Below are 24,573 nucleotides of genomic sequence, written 5' to 3'. Positions count from 1 at the left end.
GCATCCAGTTTCAACTAGTTTAGGCTATATGATGTCAGGACTATGTGATGTCAGGAATCTTTAATCCTACGTGATGTCTAGGACGATCTGTAATATTATGTGATGTATATGATGTCAAGAATTTGTAGTCGCGTTACGGGGTCAACAGCCAATCAGAGAATTCCATGTCAGTACTGGTACTCACATGTCCAGCCACAACCAATGAGATTGATTGACTGTCTATATAAGGGTCTGAGAATTGTGTGTGTTTTTGCCGGATTATTGCAAGCTGTTCCGCTGCGCGTCCCCGCAGCCCAAGGGGGCTTGGCCTTCATGATTCTCGATGCATTCTCGCAAAATTATGCACAGTTCAAACATAACACTGTATTTGAATGTAGGAAAATAAAAGCATACTTGTGTAATGATTACATTCGGATGTAGTGAGAATATTGAATGACTCATACGGCAATAAAAAAAAAAAAAAAAAAAAAAAAAAAAAAAAAAAATCCTAAAACATTAAGTAACCTGTAAAAAAGCATCCGAGTTTTTTTTTTTTTTTTTTTTTGGTAAATACATTTACCAGTAATATTTTGGAAGGAAAAAAACGTGCAAAGACTGAGATCAGTTTTGTGCAGTTTTGTTCTCTCAATTGTCCCAGATTTTTGTAGTCCCACCATAAATGACTAAATACATAGATAAATAAACGACTAAATAAATAAATTACTAAATAAATAAATGACTAAAAGTGAAAATAAAAACGGATGATTTATTTCCATTTATGTTTATTATTTTAGATATAATTTTATAATTATATTTTTTTATATTCATTTTTAGTTTCACTTTTAGTCCTTTATTTATTTATTTAGGCATTTATTTATTTCGAATTTTGGCAGTTTTGGTCCTCCATAGTTATTAGCCAAAGGCTAACGATAGCTGCGGGTAGCTAACATTCCACGCGTTTGTTGATTTACTATTAATGCCAACAAAACATTGAAACTATGAGGTAATATAAATTCATTCTTACCCTGCTTGACAGGAATAATGTCCAAAAACTTCGGTTTTGCCGACAATCGGTCAAAGCGAGTGAGGCGACTCGGTCTTTTTCTGACTTCTACAGCAGCAGACAGCGATGTGTATTTAACCAGTAATTTGTTATTGGGCAAAATTTCTTTGTGAGGGTGTGAAGATACCCTTCACTAAAGAAATAAAACCCCTCTCTGCTTGCTTGGAAGAGAAATATCGACGCCTTGAAAATACCTGACCGAGAAATCACAAGGAAGTGTTGACAACTTTGGCATCACAGCGCATGCTATTTCTCTCATTTTGACCGAACAATGTCGGAGGGAGCTACTCGTCGCACTTTGTGGGCGGGGAGGGGCGTGCCACGGTAAGGTCAAGTATCTGCAGCGCAAAACCACACTGGAAATTTTTTTTAGACCAACTTCACGACCGACCGAAGACCCCTAAAAAAAAAAAAAGGGTCACATATTTGATTCTTAAAACCATGTCAACTTGTATTGGTTTCAAACATGTCGAAGTGCACCAAAAGCATACAACATCCATCCATCCATCCATTTTATTGACCGCTTATTCCTCACAAGGGTCGCGGTGCGTGCTGGCGCCTATCTCAGCTGGCTTTGGGCAGTAGGCGGGGGACACCCTGGACCGGTTGCCAGCCAATCGCAGGGCGCACAGAGACAAACAACCATCCACACTCACAAGCACACCTAAGGACAATTCGGCGCGCCCAATCAACCTGCCATACATGTCTTTGGAATGTGGGTGGAGACCGGAGTACCCAGAGAAGACCCATGCAGGCACGAGGAGAACATGCAAACTCTACCCTGGAAGGCTGGAGCCTGAACTCGAATCCGAGTCCTCAGAACGGGGAGGCGGACGTGCTAACCAGTCAACCACTGTGCCACCAAAGCATACAACATATACAATGCAATAAACAATATTGACAATGACCAACCTGAGATGAACTTCAGTTCTCAAAACAATGTACACAACAATCACATACATACATACAACCTATTTTAAACAGCTTTAATAATTTTTTCATCATTATTATTTTAATTATTTTAAACTTCCTTACGCTAAATGTTTTAAAGTTTGCTGAATAATGTTTTAATATTGTCATTGTATGTTCTTTCTAGTAAATTTTGTACCCTATTTTTATTTACTCTTCTTCCTCTCAATGTTAACTACTGTTTGTTGATGCTTATGTGTTGCCTTTCCTTGGGTAAAGCACATTGAGTTGACTTGTGTATGAAATGTGCTATACAAATAAACTTGCCTTTCCTATACAACCATATTCGCGCCCAAAGTCCCCAACTTTATCTTTTTTGCAAACTTTGCAACGAGCCGCGTGCCTATCGCCGGCTACCTCATCCAACCAGCTGGAAAAGTCGGGAATTTCAAGCCAGTTCTTGTTGAACTGGCATTTACCATTTTTTTTTATTTTTATTTTTATTTTTTTTTACAAGTAACGAGCCACCTAATTAACAATGCTACACTCACACAAATAGCTAAGTGGCTTTGTAAGTCTGTGATCAGATCACTCTTGGATTAGTAATTGTTACTTTCAATGAGTTTCTCGCCTGGTTAAATAAAGGAAATGGAAAAAAAAAAAGAAGTTTTGATTAGCTTTACTTGCTAGCGTTTCATTGCCGGACCTGTACAGTGTTCACATTCACACCCCTGGACGCGGCCGCTTCATTGACATTCGCACACCGGAGATAGGGGCTTTGCTTTGCTTCTACTTACATTATGGCAAAAATCCTCTCGGAAAAAAACGTTTCAGCATCACAATTAACTGGCACCACTGTGCTAATATGCCTTGGCTAATATCAATAGTGATGTCTTTTGTTGTTTTGGTACACAGTTCAACAAATAACAAAAACAAAAACGTGAATACATACCAACCCATGTCTGCCCAGTTCGTCGTTCACCACCTTGCCTGTTTGTTTGTTTGTTTGTTTGTTTGTTTGTTTGTTTTTGTCCCGGTAGTGTTAGCTTAACATGTTGAGCTCGGGATGTCCGCAGACAGCAACAACGATAATTCCTCCCCCTGCTGTTGTCGTATCTCGCGGAAAAACAAGCCGCGGCACGTCACATCTCACCAAACATCTCATTTGCACCGCCCCAGTTACCTTCGCGCCCGCCCGCCTGAACTACATTGAACTACAATGCAAACGCACCCCCTCATATGTCTCCTTCACTTTGAGCACGCAAATAATAGAAACAACGCACATTTTTTGTTCTTTTTCTTTCTTTCTACAGAGCAGACACTTCTCGGAATGTAAGGAGAGGATGTAGGAATTTTAGACTTGGGCAAATTAAATTTTAGACCTAGGATGACAATATGGTTGTTTTTTAAGACATTTTAGGCCTAAAATTCAACTTTCTGAATGTTAGACTTTTTAAGACTTTTTTTTTTTTTTTTTTTAGACCCCGCGGGAACCCTGTCAATTGTTTTCATTTATGTTACGCTACCCGAGGAAGAATAAAATATCTCAAACCCCGAGAACCGTCCAACTCCCCCACTCTCAGCCGAGACTATAAACACATTTGTCTACTGTGTATATAAAATTGTTAATATTATTTGAGAATGAGAAGTACTGTTAGTGTGAAACAAAAGGCAACTCACATAATCTACAATTAAGCGCAGTAACTGCATGTCAGACTCTCGAGTGCCTGAACTTTTCTCCAGCTGCAAGTGAAGAGCGGGAGCAAATTGCATTCCCACCAACTTCAGACCTGGAATTCTGCAATACAAGAATAAACAAATATTAGGATATGTCAGAGATTTTTTTGCCGCTTGTTCTTGTTGTTTCATTCACGGCTGATATGTTAAAAGGTCCAGAGGCTATTTTGTTGTAGATCATATCAAGATAAAGGCTGGACTTCTTTCAAATTTCTGCTATACATGGAAGATCACATGACCAAACCTGGAAACAGGTTAGCGGGCTTCCCGTGTATGCCGCAAGACAGCAGCTTGATTACATAATTGTTAACCCCGAAATTGGGGAAAAAAAATCTTTATGGCTGGTTTCACAGGAACAGCAAGTTGTTGGAGACGGTCTTAGAGCAGTTATTTTTAACTCTTTGACTGCCAAAAAAACAACGGTGCCAGCCGATTTGGAGCATTTTCACTCATCTTTCAAAGCAAACAGAATATTGTGCAGTATGATGACATAAATATGGTGGATACCATATGAAAGATTGGACTCCATTCTTTCATGAGAAAATTTTTTTTCTACCTTATTCCGTTCTTTAGTAATCACTATTTGAAATTTGGTCATTTGAGTGACATAAGCGAAAAAACAAAAATATTAAGAGAAAAACAAACTTTTTGTGAAAAGATACATTTTTGTGACTTTGACACGAATATTTTTTGTTTAGTGACAAGGCAGCGCTGCACAAGACGTTGTGCTGCCCATTGAGAGAAAAAAAAAAAAAAAAAAAAAACAACAAACGTAAATTAACGTTTTTGGCAGCATTCATTAGGATTTTAGAATACATCATTAAACGTTTTTGGCGGTCAAAGAGTTAATGTGCTTGTCTGTACTTTTCTTTCTAATCTGCTAAAACAACTCTCTCCTTCACTTCTGTTCATGTTTAGAGTGTGTACTATTTACACATGAGGTCACCAGACAATACTGTGAATAAGTGTCACCTGTTAAATAGGCCAATTGACTGCTTATAAATGTTAAAACACCTGTGGTTCTAATTAGTGGTCACACATACTGGTAGGTTGATTTTTTATTTTTTTTCCCAGGCCTATTTCGATTTTTTTTTTTTTTTTTTAATAAATACTTATGTTGAAGCAGAAAGCAATGTCTGATTTAAACTGGTAAATTTACATTATATTTTTGTTTATTATCACTATCATTATTTTTCTCTTTTATTATGATCAGAAAATGGATGGATGGATGGATGGATGGATGGATGGATGGATGGATGGATGTATGGAGAGTGTTATCAACAATTTTGTGTGTGTATCATGTTTAGCTTGTATGTATAGCTTGTCCCAAGTTTCTCAATTTCAATTTGTTTTGAAAATAGAACATGAAAATGTCACAGCTATATATCTGAGTTTATACAAATTAAAGTCCAGCATGGCATTCATCATGGAAGCCAATGTACACAGTACCTTGAGTTGGGTTATATTTACACTAAGTGTGAATGACATGGCCTTTAAAGGATACTTGACTCATTGAGCCATTTTCAGAAGTATAGGGGCCAGTACTTAATTATTTTTCATATACAATTAATACCTTTATAAATGATTTTTTTCTACTTGCTGTGGCTGATGACATCAACCGTGCTGAGGAAGTAGGTAACGGGGTCGACCAATCATGGCTCACCTGTTTTCTAGGTTTGGTCAGCAAATTGAGCCATGATTGGTGGTTAACTACTTCCTCAACACAGGTGATGTCATCTTCTCACTTCAGTAGACAGCAAGGAGGGAAAAAAATTGTTTTTAAAGGTATTAATTGTACATGAAAAATAATGAAGTTATCAAATAAATTCTGGACAAAATATTAACTTTTACTGCTGAAAATGGCTCAATGCGTCAAGTATCCTCTTACAATACAAGTTTTGGGAATAAATGATTTTGACAATTTATGGATCTCCTGTTTGGTTTCAAATGTTTTGAGAGACATACTACAACATAGATTGTGCAGACATCCTCCAAGTTTTATGATGATAATTGGATAAATGCTTAATTAATTATCGGGCAATTAGCTTTTCTATTAACTAAAATAACCTTGGAGTTGATTGAGGGAGATTGTAATAAGTTGGCAAACAAATGAAGTGTATGGAGTTTTGCAAAAACATCCATCAGGCATACTTCCACTATTTACAGTGTAGTGACATTGATGAAAGTGAACCGAACTTGTATGATGAACTGAAATCGAAAATAAATAAAAATAATAATAATAATGGTAGAAACCTTACCCTTTTAATTCTTTGTAAACATATGAGCATTTTTCCCTCAGAACGGTGAATATGTCTGCAAAAATAGAGTACAACTGTTATGTAGTCAAATATAAAATCGGAGTGAAAAGGGGATTAGAAATGGACATGCATATCTCAAGTAGCAGTCTAATAAACTACTAGATTCTGTTTTTTTGTTTTTGTTTTTTGTTTTTTAAACCTGAGCAACCCGAAACATGTTGGATCAGATGTCATTCGTTTGGCTGTTGTTCTGATGACGTGACTGTTTTACTGTTTTACAGATCTGATCTGATACAGATCTGATCCTTGATCCCCAAACACCTCCAACTACCGAGATATGATTTTATGGAATTGGACAGTCAAAGATACATTAGCATGTTAGCATTAGGGATGTAACGATAACGGTGATATTCAATATTAAAACTGCCACGATATCGTTGTCATCATGTCACGATGTCAAAAGCAGCACATGTTAAAAAAGTTAGGTTGGTTTCCAATTGTGCAGTTCTATTGCCCTCTGGTGGCTAGTTTTGTAGTGCAGTTAAATTTTCACAAGGCATGTTTTGGCCCTTCTATGTCTAAAATCCACGCTAATGGTCAGGTGACGGGGAACGTAATATGCTTGTGAACCGAGTCAATATGTGGAGGAATATTAAGTTATTAGAGATTGTGTTTTATATGCATTGCTGTTGTGTACAAAAGCAAAATATTGGGCTTTTTTTTTATGAGCTTATTTTTTTTGGTTACAATATCGTAACCCTTTTTTTGTATCACCAACCTCCCCACACAAGGGTGATATGCGCACAAGGACGCATCTGTTGAGGAAGGACGCATCTGTTGAGGAAGGACGCATCTGTACTTGCTCCTGCACTCGCTCGTGAATCTAACTACTTGTTGATTTTTGCATTGCGATTTTTAACTACATTGTTGCAGAATGCCTGGCGGAAAAAGAGCTGACGAGATTGAGGAGATAAAATCTTCTCTTAAAAAACTCAGTGGAATGGTTGCCGAATTACTTGAAATGAAGAAGAGCATTGAGCCACTTCTTCAGGAAATACAGCAATTGAAGAAAGAGACACAGGAAAAAGATCGACGCATTGTTGCCTTGGAACAAAAAGTGGATGATTTGGAACAAAATCTTCGTATCAACGATGTGATAGTCACCGGTATCAAGATCAAGCCGCGCCGTGGCCCTTTGAGAGCTGCGGCTAGCACGAGCACGGAAGATTCTGACCAATATTCAGGGAACGAGACTGTGGAACAGCAAGTGACACTTCAACTCAGAGATTTGGGATTAACTGTTGATCCTGCGCACATTCAGATGTGCTTTTCGCTTCCAACTGGAGGGACACGACCACCGGCAGTTCTGATCAGGTTTGTTGACAGAAAGAAAAAGATTGCTCTTCTGAGAGACCGTCACAAGCTTCGTGGGAAACATGTCTACATCAACGAAAACCTCACCAAACGAAATGCTGACATCGCCAAAAAGGCTCGACAAATGAGAAAGAATGGACTTATCGAAAGCACGTGGACAAAAGACTGCCGAATTTTTATTCAAACTAAAGATAACTCTGGTCAACTAAAAACACGAATCGTGAAAGGAGCTGAGGAATTGGCAGCGCTTGAGAGACAACAGTAATTCACAATATCACAACAACAACAACAACAACATCACTAATTACCCAAAGCTGGAGTTGTATATGATTATTTGCTGACTTTGCCAAGGCTAACTCTTGTTTATACACCTGCATTGATAACATGTATTGCTGTTCCCGTTTGAATCTAAATATTGTCTGGCTCGAATTCCGTTTGGACATTTGTTCTAACAGTCAAGGCTACATGATAAGGCTGTATTGTGGCTCCAATGAATCTGCTGTCAATACGCAAAATGGGGGTTGGTGGTCTGGTTCCTGGAATGCAGCTGGCGTGGGCCGCTCTGCTGGGTGAGCTAGGCTGGGCAGCGCACAGGAGTCATCAGATCCACAACATGCTAGCAACCAGTGGTGCTACCTGACCAGAATCGAGTGCTGAAATTGCTTGAAAGCAATGGGCCGAATGCAAGCCGATCTACTCTTCTGGAAAGCACAACATGTGTGAAAGCTGATCCGAGGTCAGCGAAGACCCTACTGGTGAAAGAGAAGAATTGCGCTTGCCTTGGCTGCTCGCCTGGTGGGGTGGGCTTGCTGGTGGCGTCTGGGGACCGACTCACCAGTGCCAAATGACTGGGACTATCCACAATCTACACACGGACATTCAAGATGAACTGAGCGAGCAGTGTCTGGGATAGTATGGGATGGATAACGATAAAAATTAATGACTATTCTAAATAATGTATATGATTGATGCGTTATAGTAATGGGTCGATGGGGACGGGTCTCGAATAAGCTTCGGCTTCTACCCGTCAGCCCTTCTTTCGGATGTCAATGTTGCAAATGATGTGATGTGATTGATGTAAACTGTAATGTGTCCGAAAGGAAAAAAAAAAAAATGAATGAATGAATAATTGTCATATTGTGACCTTCATATTGTACAGAGCCCCTAAGGTGACATGGTAGAAAAAAAATAAAAAATTGCGTTCCCTCGCAAAACATTTTGCGTTCAAACGCAAAGATTACGTTCCCTCGCAAAACAACTTTGCGTTCAAACGCAAAGATTGCGTGCCCTCGCAAAACAACTTTGCGTTCCCTCGCAATCTAACGCAAAGTTGTTTTGCGAGGGAACGCAAAGTTGTTTTTTTCGCCTACCATGTCACCTTCGCTGCGCCGTAAACACTTCCGGGTCATCTTCCATGTGAACAAAAGCGACGTGTAAACAAAACTGTGGAAAAATACATGCTCCATCCTAGTCGCTTTGGGAAAGCTTTCCCACTGTTTTGTTTCATGTTGACAAATGTTCCATCCTCGTCGCTTTTGTTCACATGGAAGTTGACCCGGAAGTGTTTACATCGCAGCTAAGGTCACATAGTGAGCGAAAAAAACAACTTTGCGTTCTCTCGCAAAGATTGCGTTACTTCACAAAGATTGCGAGGGAACGCAAAATGTTTTGCGAGGGAACGCAACCTTTGCGAGGGAACGCAAAGATTGCGTTCCCTCGCAATCTTTGCGAGAGAACGCAAAGTTTTTTTGCGAGGGCACGCAATCTTTGCGTTCCCTCGCAATCTTTGCAAGGGAACGCAAAGATGTTTGCGAGGGAATGCAAAGTTGTTGTTTTTTTTCTACCATGTCACCTTTGGGGCTCCGTAATATCGTATTGGGATGTTTGGATATTATTACATGACCCCTAGCTAGCACATTAGCAGAAGATGAAAATAGTCACAAGTAGTGTGGCGGACCTGAACACAAACTAACGCATGAGTGCAGCTCTTGATGTCACCCAATAGGCCACACAACACATGAACGTACTACAGTGTTCTTGTGTGTTTGTGTGGGCGACTTATTTTTACAAAAGGAAGGTGTAAAGTATTCAACTGACTGGTCATCGTTCATGACCGCACATTTTCCAGTCACTGATTCACTTATCAGCCATTAATTGAATGCCGGGAGAACAGTAAAACCCAATGCCAATGAGCATGGTTACTCAGGAGCTGCTGTTGGTCACAGCTCACGCCCAGATACTCACATGCAAACTCACCATTGTCCTAACAGGGCCTAACAGGTCTCGCCTAACAGACACTTTGACACTTTCAATATTTTCTATACATTTTATGCTTGTAATTTGTTTTATATTCAAGTCTAAGTGTAATTTCATGAATTTAAATGTGTTTTAAACGTGTGGGAGCTGCTCAGTGCTGCAACTTGCAGATTGCCATGTACTGTATTGCAATTGGGTTGGGGGACATCATTTATGCACCAAATTAAATTGGGGTTCACCTTATGTATAATTAAGGATAGGCGATTACCGATACCAAGTAATGATATTGGGTACTGACGACTGTGACCGAAACCAGCCACCAAATTTTTCTCTCCGGAACTGATTGGCGTGCATGTCTGAGAGAATGTTTTTCAAAGCGAACTGTGTCTATGTCATTTCTCTCATACGTGAAGATGCAACTTCCATAAATATATACATGTTTATAAGAGTGCATTATTAGTTTGCTGCTACCAATATTAGAAGTTTATTAGCTCCTTGGGTGGTATGATGACTTTCTCCACGACAGTATTTCATGCATATATTTATTTTACATATTTATCTGCTTTCATCAAATGCTTTTCCTGCTGAATGCAGTGCAGACGACATAGAGCTGTTTGTTGCTCTTGTGTATTATACAGAGTGCTATATTCACCTGTTGCTTACATTTTTGTAGGAACTCAGGAAGCAATGTAATTTTGGGATGAAAGTTTCTGATGTGAAAAGAAAGAAATGAAGACCTTGTACCTGGATTCTCTTGCATGATGCTGAGGGCCTCTATGGCTGCAGCGGCTAGCATGGGAGGCAGGGACGCAGAGAAACAGTAGCCTTGGCCTGACAGGCGCTGAAAAACAATGATACGCACATTCTTCCTGATGAATCACAACATGTCACTACAGGCCTTGAACAACTCCAATGCATTTTAGAGAAGGGAAGTCCCGAAATGAAAATTCTTGGCCGAAACTGAAAACAAAAAAATTGACTTCAGCGGGCAATTTAACAGGCTGTGAGCGCATACAAGGGTGCACCATTGGCAGCCAATGGCAGTGTGACACACTTCTACCTCCGGCCGAAAGTTTTTTTCCCTTTCTTTTTCTTCAAAGTCTAATCTTACCCAAGTTGCCTCTGTTGCAGCAGGTTGACCGGTGTTTGCACCAAGATAGCTTGCTTTAAAGATTTTTGCTTGTGTCATCACAATGTCCCGTTTCAGCCATGTTGTTTCAATGACAGAACATCTTTTAGATGAAAAATAAAAATTGCACCAACAAATATTTTCAGTGACAGAATTTTTGGTCCATCTCTATTTTAGGGGTAAATAATGATAGTGAATAGTGAAATGACATCTGTGGTTGTTCGTCTCTGCGTGCCCTGCGATTGGCTGGCAACCAGTTCAGGGTGTACCCCGCCAACTGCCCGAAGCCAGCTGGGATAGGCTCCAGCACCCCCGCGACCCTTGTGAGTAGTAAGCAGTTAATGGGTGGATGGATGGATGGAATAACATCTGTATTGAACAAAATACCCAGTTAAGAGTAAACAGTTAAGAAAATGGATGGATGCATGGATGGATGGATGGATGGAATGACATCTGTATCGAACAAAATACCCATAAACCAGTTTTGGAGCTGATAACAAAACTGTATTGATGTAAATGGGACAGATACTCATTCAAAACAAAATTTAGACAACTTAGGCCAACTGACGCAACATTTTGCACACGGTCAGAGAGAAAACCGCAAATTTCTCAAATGTTGTGTAATCAAGCACGATGTAATTCAACCCAGCAGAATCCTCACAAAAAAACATCGACTTAAGCACTCTTAAGAGGAAGTCAACCCCCCCTAAATTTATTGACAATATGTTCTATGCAGTCTCATTAGTCTAAATGTGGTATTCTGATTAAAACTGTGTTAATGGAATATGAGTTAAGCAGCAAAATCTAACAGTTTTTATCAATATCAGAAGGCGGCCATTTTGCCATCAGGCAACAACCAATCACAGCTCAACTGTGATGTCATCTTCAGTCAGCAGCAAGTGTCAAAATGGCCGCCCCCTGAGATGGATAAAAGCGGCTGGATTTTGTCTCATAACTCATCTTCCACAAATGTAATATGAATCAGAATGACTAGTGAGGTCACATGTAACATATTATTGTCAAGAAATGTTTGACTTACCCTTTAAGAATGAAAAAACATTACTTTCATGTCAAGAATTAAATTCATTCTTACTTACAATGTCAAGAGAAACAAAAAAATTGAATTGAATTGAACTTTTTAATCAGTTATTAAATAGTAATCCCTGGGGAGGAGGCAACATGTTTCGCAGAAATACCCATTTGTAGGCATTTTGTGCATTTGTCATACACATTATTCAACTTCAGTATTGTTGTGGTTACCTGATGGTCTATAACAAAAGAGCGGCCGCAGCAAAAGCCTCCAATGGAGGCCACGGAATTCTCCATGTTGGCACTGATCAGGTCAATGTCTTCTATCTACACAAACATGAGACACAAGTACGTTATCAGACCGCACAGGAAAAATTAAATACATACAGGCCCAAAATAAAATGGAGCATTTCTTCAGTTCAATCTTGAATGGAGCACAAAACTGGGGCGAAGTAATTGCTCAGACCTATGCTCATTAGTTACATTAATCTTTTATCAAATGAAAAGTACTTACATTGACTCCAAAGTGCTCTGTGACCCCTCGGCCATGCTCTCCCAACACACCGAAAGACATGCTCTCCTCCAGGAAAATGCGCACCTTGTACTTGTATTTTAGTTTCACCTGGATGACAAATAACTGTTTAACAACTTGACAGCAATTGTAATAAATTATAATGAATGAATTAATTCTGTAAAAATGAGAGCTATAAAACGATTCATTTTTTTAAATCAAATCTGACTATCACATCTTAAGAGCTTTGATTAATCATGATTAATCACTATGCTTTATATCAGCATGTTTTTGAAAGTAAATACATTTTGCATCAGTAAATTAATAAGAAGTAGGCGAGTGAATAAATAAATAAATAAATGCATAAATACATAGGCTAAACATCAAACATACACACCACAAAACACAAGGACAAGTCTCATGGAGCGCCAAAAGCCAAAGAATACAGATGTGTTTTAAGATGTGTTTTAAAAGAGGATAAAGAGGGGGATTGCCTAATATTTAGTGGAAGGTCGTTCCACAGGTAGGGACCGGCAACAGCAAAGGCTCAATCTCCTCTAAGCCTCCGCTTAGCCCTCGGTACCTCCAATTGAGTCTGGTCTGCTGACCTGAGGCACCGGGCAGGTGTGTAGGGGTGCAAGAGCTCAGCAAGATAAGGTGGGGCAAGACCATTGAGAGATTTGACAACAAATAGAAGAATCTTAAAGTGAATTCTAAATTTCACGGGCAGCCAGTAAAGAGAGGCCAGGATAGGGCTTATGTGTTCCCTCTTACGGGCACCAGTAAGGACACAGGCAGCAGCATTTTGGACAAGCTGGAGACGCTGGAGGGAGGTCTGGCTGATTCCAAAATAATGCGCATTACAGTAATCCAGCCGAGATGTAACAAAGGCATGGATTACCATTTCTACTTGACTCAAACATTGGCTAGGGAAAACAAATTCTTCTGTTCGCATTTGTACCACAATTGAGTGGGTTTCATTTAAAGGCTTCTTTTCATTAACCAAAACAACAACGACAACCATCCATAGAGAAAAAGAAATACATCTTGCTATTTGTAATGTTGAGCAAGCAGAGGCAACTAAGCAATCAAGAATACAACAAGGCGGACCCGTCGCCATGGGCGGGCCTTGGGGTCCGTGCCCGCCCTGTCAGTCAGCCGTGCCCGCCCTAGCAAGATGACTCACCAACTATTCGTCCTATCAGTCACGTAAACTTGCACCTTCTGTTTTAAGTAAAGCATGGCGTGCCAGCCAACCACATACCTCCTTTCAAGTTTGGCTGTGATTGACAACTAAGCGAGCCAATGACAATCAGGATCAGGAGGGATGGGGTGGGGTGGGGGGAGACGCGCGCTCTGCAGACGTGCCTTAGCCAAATCTACTTCCGGGTAGATAGTGCGCATTTGCCGGCTGGCGCTGGGACAAAGACTGAGCAGTGAGCACGTCGTGCCACTTTAATGGGAGCCACCAAACGCCAAACCTCGATCCAGGATGACACAGTTGACATCAATGGGAATCCTGAGTCCACTGGTTACGTTTACAAGTGAGTGTCAAACTTTTATTTTAATTAGTCAAGCCACACAGCACGGATGAATTGTAGCAATACACAGTATGCGGTTAACAGACCCAAGCAGTCACACATACACAACAACAACTATGGAGCATAAAATTATTTATCACTAAAGCAGTTGCAGTACAATGTGAGTTGAATTCTCTTTTTTTATTGCCAAGTTTGTTCATGTTGATGACTGTCACTAAGTTCTAATTAAAAAAAAGCACTTTACACATCCTTTTAGATTGATATTCTGCTTAGTTTTTCACTGAACCCATATGTTGTTTCTGTATATCATCGACATAACTCAACCTTATTTCTAAATCACTTTAAAACAGCCATTGCTGCATACAAAGTGCTGTGCATGGAATAGAAATTAGTCTTTTAGTAGACACAAGTCAAATAAAATAACACAAAATAAAATTAATTAGAGTAAATATAAGTATATAAGTATACACGCAAATAAAATAAAATAAAAAAATCTGTATAAGTATAGAAATAAAATAACACAAAATACAGAAGGCACCATAAAAAAGTTTGCGATAAAGTTAACTGGTCCTTCCTCTTTGCTGTCTTAAATAAATTCGGCTTCGGGGAGTCATTCATTCAATGGGTCTCAATATTATATGATTCTCCTAAAGCTACAGTTACTACTAATGGGATTACATCACAGTTTTACTCTACAAAGGGGAACAGACAAGGGTGCCCAATGTCTCCTTTATTATTTGCTATATTTATTGAGCCGCTTGCATGAGCTATACGTCAGGATAGACGGATCCAAGGAATCCACTCCGGGACAATAGAACATAAAATTAATCTATATGCCGATGATATACTACTCTATTTAGAAGAACCTGCTATCTCGCTAGGGGAAGCATTTAACTTATTATATAGCTAATCAACTACAATATCTTGTGCTATGGACACAACCCAACAGAGATACTAACTGTTGGTTGGAATTGGAGCAGAAGGATTTTAATAATCTTAGACTGTTAGATTTACTCTTTATTACAAAATCAATAAAACGACATAATTGTTTTAAAAACCCAATGATAGCCGCCACCCTGACTGCCTGGTGGAAGGCATTAGAAATTACAAACTCCCAATTGGCGCCCTGTGGGCTCTCTCCCATTTGGCATAACCCCGACTTTCAACTTAATAATCAGTCGTTCCATTTAAGCTTATGGGAGCAGAAAGGAATTACACACCTTCATCATCTTTTCTCAGATAATAAGTTTATATCGTATACAAACTTGGTCCAGAAATATGAAATAAAAAATGGAAATTTCTTACATTATCTGCAAGTTAAAAATATGGTTAAGAAACAAATCCCAACACTTCAGGATACGCTCCAACTGCCTGTCTTAGCTAAAGATATTATAAAGCTTTCTCCAAAAACAATAAAGAAAATATCAAAAATATATGTTATTTTTTATACACAAATAAAACGTATTTACCGACTTTAAAATGGGGAAAAGACTTGTCTATAGTTCCGGAACCAGACTTTTGGACCCAAATCTGTGAAAATGTATTTAAAATGACCAAACAGACAAATTTGCAACTTATCCAATATAAGATACTTCATAGAATATATATTACACAATATATGATGAAAAAAATGGGACTCTCTGACTCCGACATTTGTCTCCAGTGCTCACAAAACACTGCCGATACTTATCTTCATGCTTTATGGTCATGTACTCCAGTGCTGCATTTCTGGACTAAAATCTTGGAAAAGCTCGCTGATATATTAAACTGTAGGCTTCCTTTATCTCCAAGATTGTGTTTACTAGGTGACTTAACAATAACTGAGCTACCATGTAAACAATCCCAATCTATATTTATAGCCCTTAATATTGCTAAAAAAAATAATCCTTGTCAATTGGAAAAATAAACAATCTCTAAATATCGACCACTGGTTAAATTTACTAATAAATTATATCTCAATGGAAAAATATCTGCCTTAAATAAAAATCAAGTATCAAGATTTAAACAAATATGGTCTATGTACATAGAATATTTTAATCTTAATTTGGCAACTTAATCCTGCCAAGATTCTGCCTGTTAACGAGAGCCACCACATCATCACAACTTCTGTTTTCGCTGCTTCTGTATTTGGTATTTTGTATCTGATTGTTTTTATTTTTATATAGTCAGGAACCTAGTTGCTGCTAGTGGGCTCGAGCATACCACACTATACGACACTATACTCACTAACTCCTTAAGATTTATTTCTAGTGGGCACTACTAAGCATCAACACTTGGTGTTACTGCATGCTAATTAGTCAATTTTCTTGACGGCGTCTCCCGTGGTCGGGCGGGGGTGGTTCTGCCCCCCCCCCCCCGTTGTCTGCTCGGTAGCGGTTGCGTCTTGGCCGCTCCCTGGGCCCCCTGTGGGGTGCGGTGTTGGGGTGCTTTCCCTGGTGCCCGGGGCGGTGCCGTCCCGGCGCGGTCCGCTGCTCCGTGCCCGGCGGCGCGGTTCGGGGCGGGTGGGCCTCTGGTGTGCCCCGTGGCTCCCTCTCCCCTCCCCCTTCCTCCCCCCCGTCGCCTCTCCCTCCTCGCCTCCTCCCGCCCATCCTCCTCTGCCTCCCGGTCCCTTTTCCCTTGTCGCCCTCCCTTCCCCCCCCCCCCCCCCCTCCTGCCCTGCAGCCGCCCTTTCGCCTTCTTGTCGTCTCCCCCCCGCTTCCCCCTCCCCCCTTCCCTGTCTGCCCCCCGCCCCCTCCCCCTCCCCCTCCCTCTCCCTGGGCCTGGGGCTCCCTCCCCGGCCGTAGGGCTCCGGGGGCCGGGCGGGGGTTTGAGGCCTGCCCCACCCCGGTAGAACTCCTGGCGCCCCGGGCGGGCTCCGGTGGCCGGTGGGCTATCCAGTAGCCCTGCTGCGCTGGCGGTCCGCCTATTGTGGTGCCAGATTGGTGGGGTGGGGGCGGGTGGGGGGGCTGCTGGGGGGCGGGCGTGCCACCTACAACCGCCGGGTTGGGTGAGGCCCCGCTGGTCGCTCCTCTTACTCACTTCACTAGTTTTGCACTATACACTTTGTAAATATACACATAGGGCACACAACACATTTCTTGGTGGGGTGGGGAAGGGTGGAAACACCGTCTTCACCCTTCAACTCCCCTCCAATTTTAATGCACTTCATGTCCAAGGGGAGGGGTGAGTTGGGGCGGGGAGCCATCAGAGGGGATGGACTGCAGTGCCTGGCAGCGCTGTGGTCCCCCCCATCTGTGTCCCTGCCCCACCACTTTGTCCCTCCATTTCCTTTTTTAATGCACCACACATATACATATTCATTTTTTTGGGGGGATGCGGGTGTGTCGGAGTAGGGGAAATTTTTTTCCCTCTGCTCCGACTCACCTGCTCCCAATTTTAATGCACCACACGCACACACTTGTATATACACTGGGTGGGGCCACATTCACGGTGGACCGCGGTTGACGGCTTCTTTCTTTGGTGGTGGTCCTTATGCATGCCAGATCCGTCGCACCAGCATCTACTGAAACTCAACAGAAGTAGCCTCTCCCTCCCACAGCCCCTTGAATCAGTGGGTGCTGGTGTCTGTGGATCTCACTTTGCTTTATCTATCCTTCCCTCCTTCCTCTCTTTAGTTTTTCCTCTGGTCACTTGAGATCTCAATTTATTGGAAGTTTGAGGTTTCTGGGGTTGGCATAAGACTCTGGTTTTGTAACCACGCAGGAGGGGTTTTGTTGGTGCTGGATTTCACTTTGATGGATTGGATGTACTGGCTTCTATGGATCTCACTCTGCCTTATCGATCCTTCCCTCCTTCCTCTCTTTAGTTTTTCCTCTGGTCTCTTGAGATCTCGCTAAATTTGCTGGAATTTAGAGGCTTCCGGGGTTGGCGTAAGACTTTGATTTTGTAATCATGGGGAAGGCAGGAAGTGTTTGGTCTGTGCTGGATTTCACTTTGATTTATCTTTCTTTTCTCTTTATTTTTTTCTGACCTTTTCTCTGGTCTCCTGACCATTTAAACCTCACGACTCTGGCAAGATTCTGAAGTACCTGGTTAAGGCGAAGGGTAATGGGATATTTATAAGGCTTTAGGTGAATTAATGAGTATAAATTTATACGTATTTGCACGCACACGCACGCACGTGCACGCACGCACGCACACACACACACACACACACACACAAAAAAAAATAAAATTAAAAATTAAAACTCATTCACTGCCAGTCATTATAGAAAATTTTTACATTTCCAATACTCACGTGATATTACATTCAATAATTATATATAAACCGAATCTACCAAATAACAGAACAGACTCCCTACTTTTTGTCCCGTCCCGTTCTTTTATAATTGACAGCAGAAAAATGTAGGTTTGCCAAAATACAGCCATTTCTCCCATGGACTCTGAAACTGTGTTTATTTCCTATAAAATGGGGCAATGATGTCATCTACCGGTGGTTGGGCATCAGTAAAGTTGTTTCCAAGTTTGATATTTACAGTGGAGCATGCTCAGATTCGCCCCCATTTAGCACCGCTCTAAAAAATACAATTGACAAGTATACTTGTCAAAGGCAGTGAATGAGTTAAAAAAAAGAGCAATGATGATAAGACGTTGAATCGGTAAGACTACCGAATGAACAATTCTTAAAAAAAAACAAAAAAACAAAAAAAAAAACAAAAAAAAAACAAAAAAAAACAAAAACAAGAAGGCACCATAAAAAAAAGTAAAATGATGTGAAGTCTCATGCTGAGTCAAAGATCAAAGAATAGTGATGTCTGGCAAAAATGAAAGGAAATTTTGTCCATATCGTACAGCCCTATTCCAACGCGCAAATGAAGGCAACTGCTAGCCAATTCCAGATAGAAGGGGCTGGGTCACAGTGTCATTCATTCGGACATAGTTGTTTACAGAAGTGAAGAGTGGATGTGTTTCAAATGAACTTTTGAGTTGAATAAATGCAAAATGAACTACACATTTTTTTTTCAGTTTGTCTTTTAGATTTCAGAACGAACTGCCGCTTTTAAGTGACAGAAAATATTTCTGAACACTTTTGCAGTTGTCACAATGCCGCTGTTCAACCTGATGAACATTAGATTTAAGTTGATGAAGTGTGCCCCCCCCCCAAAAAACGTAACAATTTCTTTCTGGTGACGGGTCTGCAACAAGGTATAATCATTCTTTCTCATTATCACAGGGCCAATTGTCATACGGGGCAGCTAAAAGGAATAAAGCAATCTACACCATCATTTTAACGGCAATAACCCTCTATTTGCCTCAAGAATATGATTGAACTTGTGTATCTCCTTGAGAATACAACATGGACGGACACTGGCTCTGACTCTGCAGTGATGCGGACTCTGTATCGTTCCGTTGTGGTGAAGAAAGAGCTGAGCCAAAAGGCGGAGCTCTCGATTTACCAGTTTCTCTACATTCCAACCCTCACCTATGGTCATGAGCTGTGGGTCGTGACTGAAAGAACAAGATCCCGGATACAAGCGGCCGAAATGAGTTTTCTCCGCAGGGTGTCCGGTAGGGCTGCACAATATATCGAAAAAATATTGATATCGCGATATTGGCCCTTGCAATATGCATATTGCAAATGTGCATCGCCATTCAATAGTTGAAAATTATCAAGACATAATTACAATGAATTAACTAAGATTACACTAAGGTTGCTTATTTGCCACATGAAAAATGTTTTTCTTTCATTAGGTAATAAAAATTTCTTTCTTTAGGTACATGTTAAATATCGCAATAATATCGATATCGCTATGTTCAGCAAGTATATCGCATATCGCATGTTTTTCCAATATCGTGCAGCCCTAACTCTCCCTTAGAGATAGGGTGAGAAGCTCGGTCATCCGGGAGGGACTCAGTCGAGCCGCTGCTCCTCCGCGTCAAGAGGAACCACTTGAGGTGGCACGGGCATCTGGTCCCGATGCCTGTGGGACGCCTTCCTGTGGAGGTGTTCTGGGCATATCCCACCAGCAGGAGGCCCCGGGGACGACCCAGGACACGCTGTAGAGACTATGTCTCTTGGCTGGCCTGGGAACGCTTTGGGATCCCGCCAGAGGAGTTGGTTGAAGTGGCTGGGGAAAGGGAAGTCTGGGTTTCCCTGCTAAAGCTGCTGCCCCCGCGACCCGACCCCGGATAAGCGGTAGCGGATGGATGGATGGATGGATGGATGGATGGATGGACGGACGGACGGACGGACGGACGGACACTGGAATTCTCCACTAGATAATATATTACATATAATATGCACATATTTGTTCCTCCGTTCACTTTACATTGTTTGCCGACAAGCGCAGCATTATCTTGTTGCTGCCAAGGACAACAACAATTCCTTGTCTAAGAGAGGTTGGGCACTGCAACCGAGCAGTTTCTAAGACAATCCAGATTCAACTGCAACACAGTGGACACTGATTTGTAAACTACAACTATACAGTAGGCACATGCCTTAACCCCGGGTTTTCACTGGATGCGGTTGCGGTGCGGTTGCGGTGCGTCTTGACTGCGTGCTCCGGACGGGTCAATTTTTTTGTCAATCCACACCGGCTCCGCACAGCTGCGGTCCGGCAGCTCCGTCGCCGCCCACTTCCCAACGTGTCTCGCGGGACCGCGCGCGCGCGATCATGTGGCATTTCACAACGACAAACATACAGAAAGTCTGTGCTCAACAGAGAAGCAGAAAGAGAGGCGGACTTCTTTTGATTTAACCTTTTCTTCTTCTTCTGCTATGAGATTCCATGCAGCATCCTTTTTTTGGTTGTCCTTATAAAAAGGATGTGCCGTGTCATATATTATTTTGTGGTTTTCCACCTCCAATATAAACCTCTCCTCGTCCATGTTCCCTGGCGTCTAAACCGTGAATGAGCACATGGCCCGGCGACGCCCACGTCACGTTTTGCTGAAAAGCTTGCGAAATAGGAGCTGGCGAGTGTTTTATTCTGAAAGGTAAGCGGAAATTTATTTTGAAACTGCGTCGGTCTTCCTGTCCCGCTCGATGTGTTTTGTACTAGCTTGCCATTTGCCGGAGGCCTACCGCTGCGGCGTCCGGCAAAAATAGAAAATAGGTCTATCCTTGCGGAAGGCCTGCGGCACGCCGCAGCTGAGACGCAGTCGACACGCAACGCACCCGCAAGCGGTGTAAACTGCACCATTCGAATGAATGGAATCTAATTGCTTGCGTCGCCGGACCGCACCGCAACCGCACCGCAACCGCATCCGGTGAAAACCCAGGGTAAGGGAGCACAGCTCAGTGGTGGGCGTTCTACTTACAAAGAAATGTGATAAAACAGTACTCATATTCACTGTTCACAATCATGTTTGTCTACTTTAAAATAGCATACCCATAAGTTTAAATGAATTTATAATTTGTTTTGGGGAAAAAAGAAAAATAGACATATTGTGCAGTGAGCTTTGCTATAACTTGTAGCACACAGTTTTGTTTGCAGTTAAGCGACACCACTGAGTTAATTGTGGGGTTTTGTCTGGAAATAGAATGTGAGGAATTGTGTTTTTAGGGCAGAGTGAAACGGCTTTGGACAAGTCTTGTGACATGCAAGAGCCACAGTCAACAGTGTTGAAGACTGTACAATTAAATACAAATTTTAATGTCAAAATGTGACAATTGGTATTGACAACTATCAAAACTAACTGAAAAAAAAAAACGGTGACTGGTGGACAGAGATGTTGCAATAAGAATACTTGTTAGTTGTGGTTCTTAAAGGCCTACACGTTTCGAACTTGGTACAAGCCAGGCCTGTCATTTAGTAAAAGGGAGCAGAATAGCTTAGGTGCTAGAGTGGCTATCTGCCAATACAAAGTCTGAGTGCCCCCAGTTGCGTCTGAAGCGGTGTCATTAGTTGGTAACCTAGAAGGTAGAAAATTGGGATGCCTGAAAGCACATTCAGAATCGCCAGGTTTCCATTTGTGGTGTGGTTCTTTGCAAAGTTACGCGTTTTACTGGTGACTTTCAGTGTAAAAGGTCTGCCAGCCCCTACACATATTATGAGTTTGGGCTGTTTAATGATTCATTGATAAGAAATTTGAATGTTCTGATTACCAACTCAGGAAGAGGACAAATGTCAGCAGTGTTGATGTACAGTCCCTCCACTACAATGAACTTGCGAGTCACCCGAGCCTTACGAGGGTTCTGAAACAGAAACAGGCAGTAATGTTGATCAGAATTCAATGATGACAAATGATAGATATTCTGTTCAACAGAAATTACAGTTTCTGCAACTCTTCCAAGCTCAATTATCTTCTGCCTGCATAACCTGTAGCATCTATTACAGTAGCAACTTAGTGTAGATAGAAAGAAAACTAAAGTCAACATTTTCCTTCAAAGGCGTTGACATAAGGCAGGGATGGGCAAACCCGTCCTCGAGGGCCAGAGTCCTGCCGGTTTTGGAGGTTTCTCTCTTCCAATGCAAGCTGATTCCAATCAACAGGATCAATATCAGGTTTATGCAGAGCTTGCTGATGAGCTGATCATATAAAAGCTGTGTTGGAGAAGAGAAACATCCACCAAAATGTCCCCACAAGGACAACACAGTCCCCACAAATGACTTTTAAACTGTGAATATATTGCGTCCCATAAATGTAGCAAAAAACAAAACAAAACAACCCCCCCCCCCCCCCCCCCCCCCCCACACACACACCTATAGCACCTGTTTCTGTCACTAACCAAGAACAATCTATAAACACTGTACCCTGTATTAAATAGTTATTTAAATATTACTGTACCCTTGTATTTACCAACCTGCTGGTCCTCCAACTCTTGCTCCTGTAGAAGCCTCTCCAAGTCGTCCATGTCATTGTGCTTGAAGTATTTAATAAAGCTGCGGGAAGCTTGTAGGCCTTTTTGGATGGAAAAGCATGCTGCCTCATCCCTGACAAGACAAAATGCCACAATGACATTAAAGCAACTAGACCATATGCATCATTTATAAGGATTTGTGTCTCTGTGAACAAATTCAACTAATGCAAAAGTGGAAACGGGAGTTAAAACGTAAACAGTGTTTCATTGTACTGACAGTATTGCCAAAGATACTATATAATATTCTTTGCACAAAAACAATAGAACAAATCATGCTGCATCATTTACAGTCAGTATTTGAATACACTTTCAGGTATAGTGTGTAGAGATGGTGCTTACACAAAGATGATGTCTCCCCTCTTAGCGTAAGCAGGAATTGCACTAGCAATAGTGGCAAAGCCATATGAGTAGATGATAGCTTCTTCTGTTTTCATAAATTTGGCGAGCCGACTCTCCAGCTCAAGGTGAACATCTGGGGGTGAAAAAAAAAGTTATTTACACCGTGTTCTGCAATTATGCACGGAGAATTTAAGTTAAATAAACATTTGAGTTTTAGTGAACTGGATCAATGGCGGTGGTGGTGAGGACGAGAATGTTGAAACGAAGCGCGGGATGTGAAGATGGAGGTTTGGTGCTTAGAAGAGAATCAGTTTAGATGGGACTGGAAAATTGGAGCATTTTTTGTGTGTATGATGCTCATCAGCAAACTTAGCTTGTAGCAAACATGTGTGACATCATGCATGTTGTGATCACGTGTCTGATCAACTTATGAAAGGAGACTGATTCTCTCCTCTTTTCATCCATAACCGCTTCAAATATCAAAGCGTATGTAGAGGGTCAGGCAAAATGATCTGACACATTTGTAGGTTTAAAGACAAAGTAAAGAAACACAAAAGTGTTTTTATTTTCGAAAAATACATATAACTCCAATTTTTTTTTTCATATAATGCCTTTTTGTTTTGTTCCTGTATAGTGCCATTATTTTTTGTTTCTTTTTCAGTTGATGCCATGAATTGGACTGGTGAACATCGCGCTTTCATTGTGGAAACGTTTATCAAAACAAACGAAGCTGTAACTGCAACACGACGAGTGTTCCGTTTGCACTTCAAACTTGGTAGACACTAGACACGATCCCGTACCAGCTCGTAACACGATCTTGTTATGGGTTACCAACTTCAGAGCTATTGGACTTGCATTGAAACAAAAACGACAGTGTGTAGACAATAACGGATCCCATTTGACTGATTCAATTTTAAAAACCTAACAAAACAGAATGGCATTATATGTACTTTTTGAAAATAAAAACACTTTTTTGTTTCTTTACTTTATTTGTCTTTTATTAAACCTACAAATGTGTCAGATCATTTTGCCTGACTCTGTAGTAGGAAGAAAAAAATGTTTGGGTGTTTGAAAGCGGCATATTAATAAAGATGACTTGAATAGTTTTCCTGTTGAATCTTTTGCATGTTTCTCCCATTTATTAAAAAAACCAAACTGATACCAATCAATAGGTTTAATAATTAGCTCCCGAGGTAAGCCAAAGTGAATGAAAATTACTTAAGCAGGTTGTTCCACATTATCATGAGTCACATTTTTCATGCATAATAAGACAAAAAGAGGAAATTGAGGCTCTTTCTGTTGATGAAAAGCATTAAATAGGCCGATGCCTTGCAAAAGGAAGGAGAGCTTGAGACTGGTGCCTTACAGACAGCACTTATCTACACAGCATCCGCCTAACATACATCAACACCGTACTGAACGTGGGAAGTGTAGAGATCTGTTAAGATGCTGCGTTCCTTTGCTGCTTAGAGATGTATCAACCATTTACATTCCAAATCATAACTCATTGAATTAAGACAGAACCATTTGTTGTATTAGGATCTACCACCACTTTATTTGCAGATTTTATGGCTAATATGAAAGCAGATTCCAATAAGACAGATGCGCACACGGAAGGGGCCTAAGGAGCACAAAACTACCAAAA

General features: G+C 41.1%; 1 protein-coding gene across 3 annotated transcripts in view; it reads right to left on the bottom strand.

Moving 5' to 3' along the window:
* The window catches only part of sptlc1 (serine palmitoyltransferase, long chain base subunit 1), a 41,626-nt gene that overhangs the window by 1,493 nt on the left and 15,560 nt on the right, over positions 1–24,573 (bottom strand). For all 3 annotated transcript variants that reach the window (XM_077496438.1, XM_077496436.1, XM_077496437.1), the window contains exons 6-13: positions 22,929–23,061; positions 22,533–22,662; positions 21,834–21,923; positions 12,249–12,356; positions 11,966–12,061; positions 10,321–10,417; positions 5,947–6,001; positions 3,632–3,749 (exon numbers count right to left, since the gene is read on the bottom strand). In XM_077496438.1, the coding sequence (XP_077352564.1) occupies positions 3,632–3,749; positions 5,947–6,001; positions 10,321–10,417; positions 11,966–12,061; positions 12,249–12,356; positions 21,834–21,923; positions 22,533–22,662; positions 22,929–23,061 (827 nt within the window). The remainder of the gene's footprint in view (positions 1–3,631; positions 3,750–5,946; positions 6,002–10,320; positions 10,418–11,965; positions 12,062–12,248; positions 12,357–21,833; positions 21,924–22,532; positions 22,663–22,928; positions 23,062–24,573) is intronic.

This window comes from Festucalex cinctus, chromosome 15 (assembly GCF_051991245.1).
Source record: "Festucalex cinctus isolate MCC-2025b chromosome 15, RoL_Fcin_1.0, whole genome shotgun sequence".
In the NCBI taxonomy this organism is placed as follows: domain Eukaryota; kingdom Metazoa; phylum Chordata; class Actinopteri; order Syngnathiformes; family Syngnathidae; genus Festucalex; species Festucalex cinctus.
The sequence above is the reverse complement of the archived record's forward strand: the minus strand, read 5'-3'. Positions and strand labels throughout refer to the sequence as shown.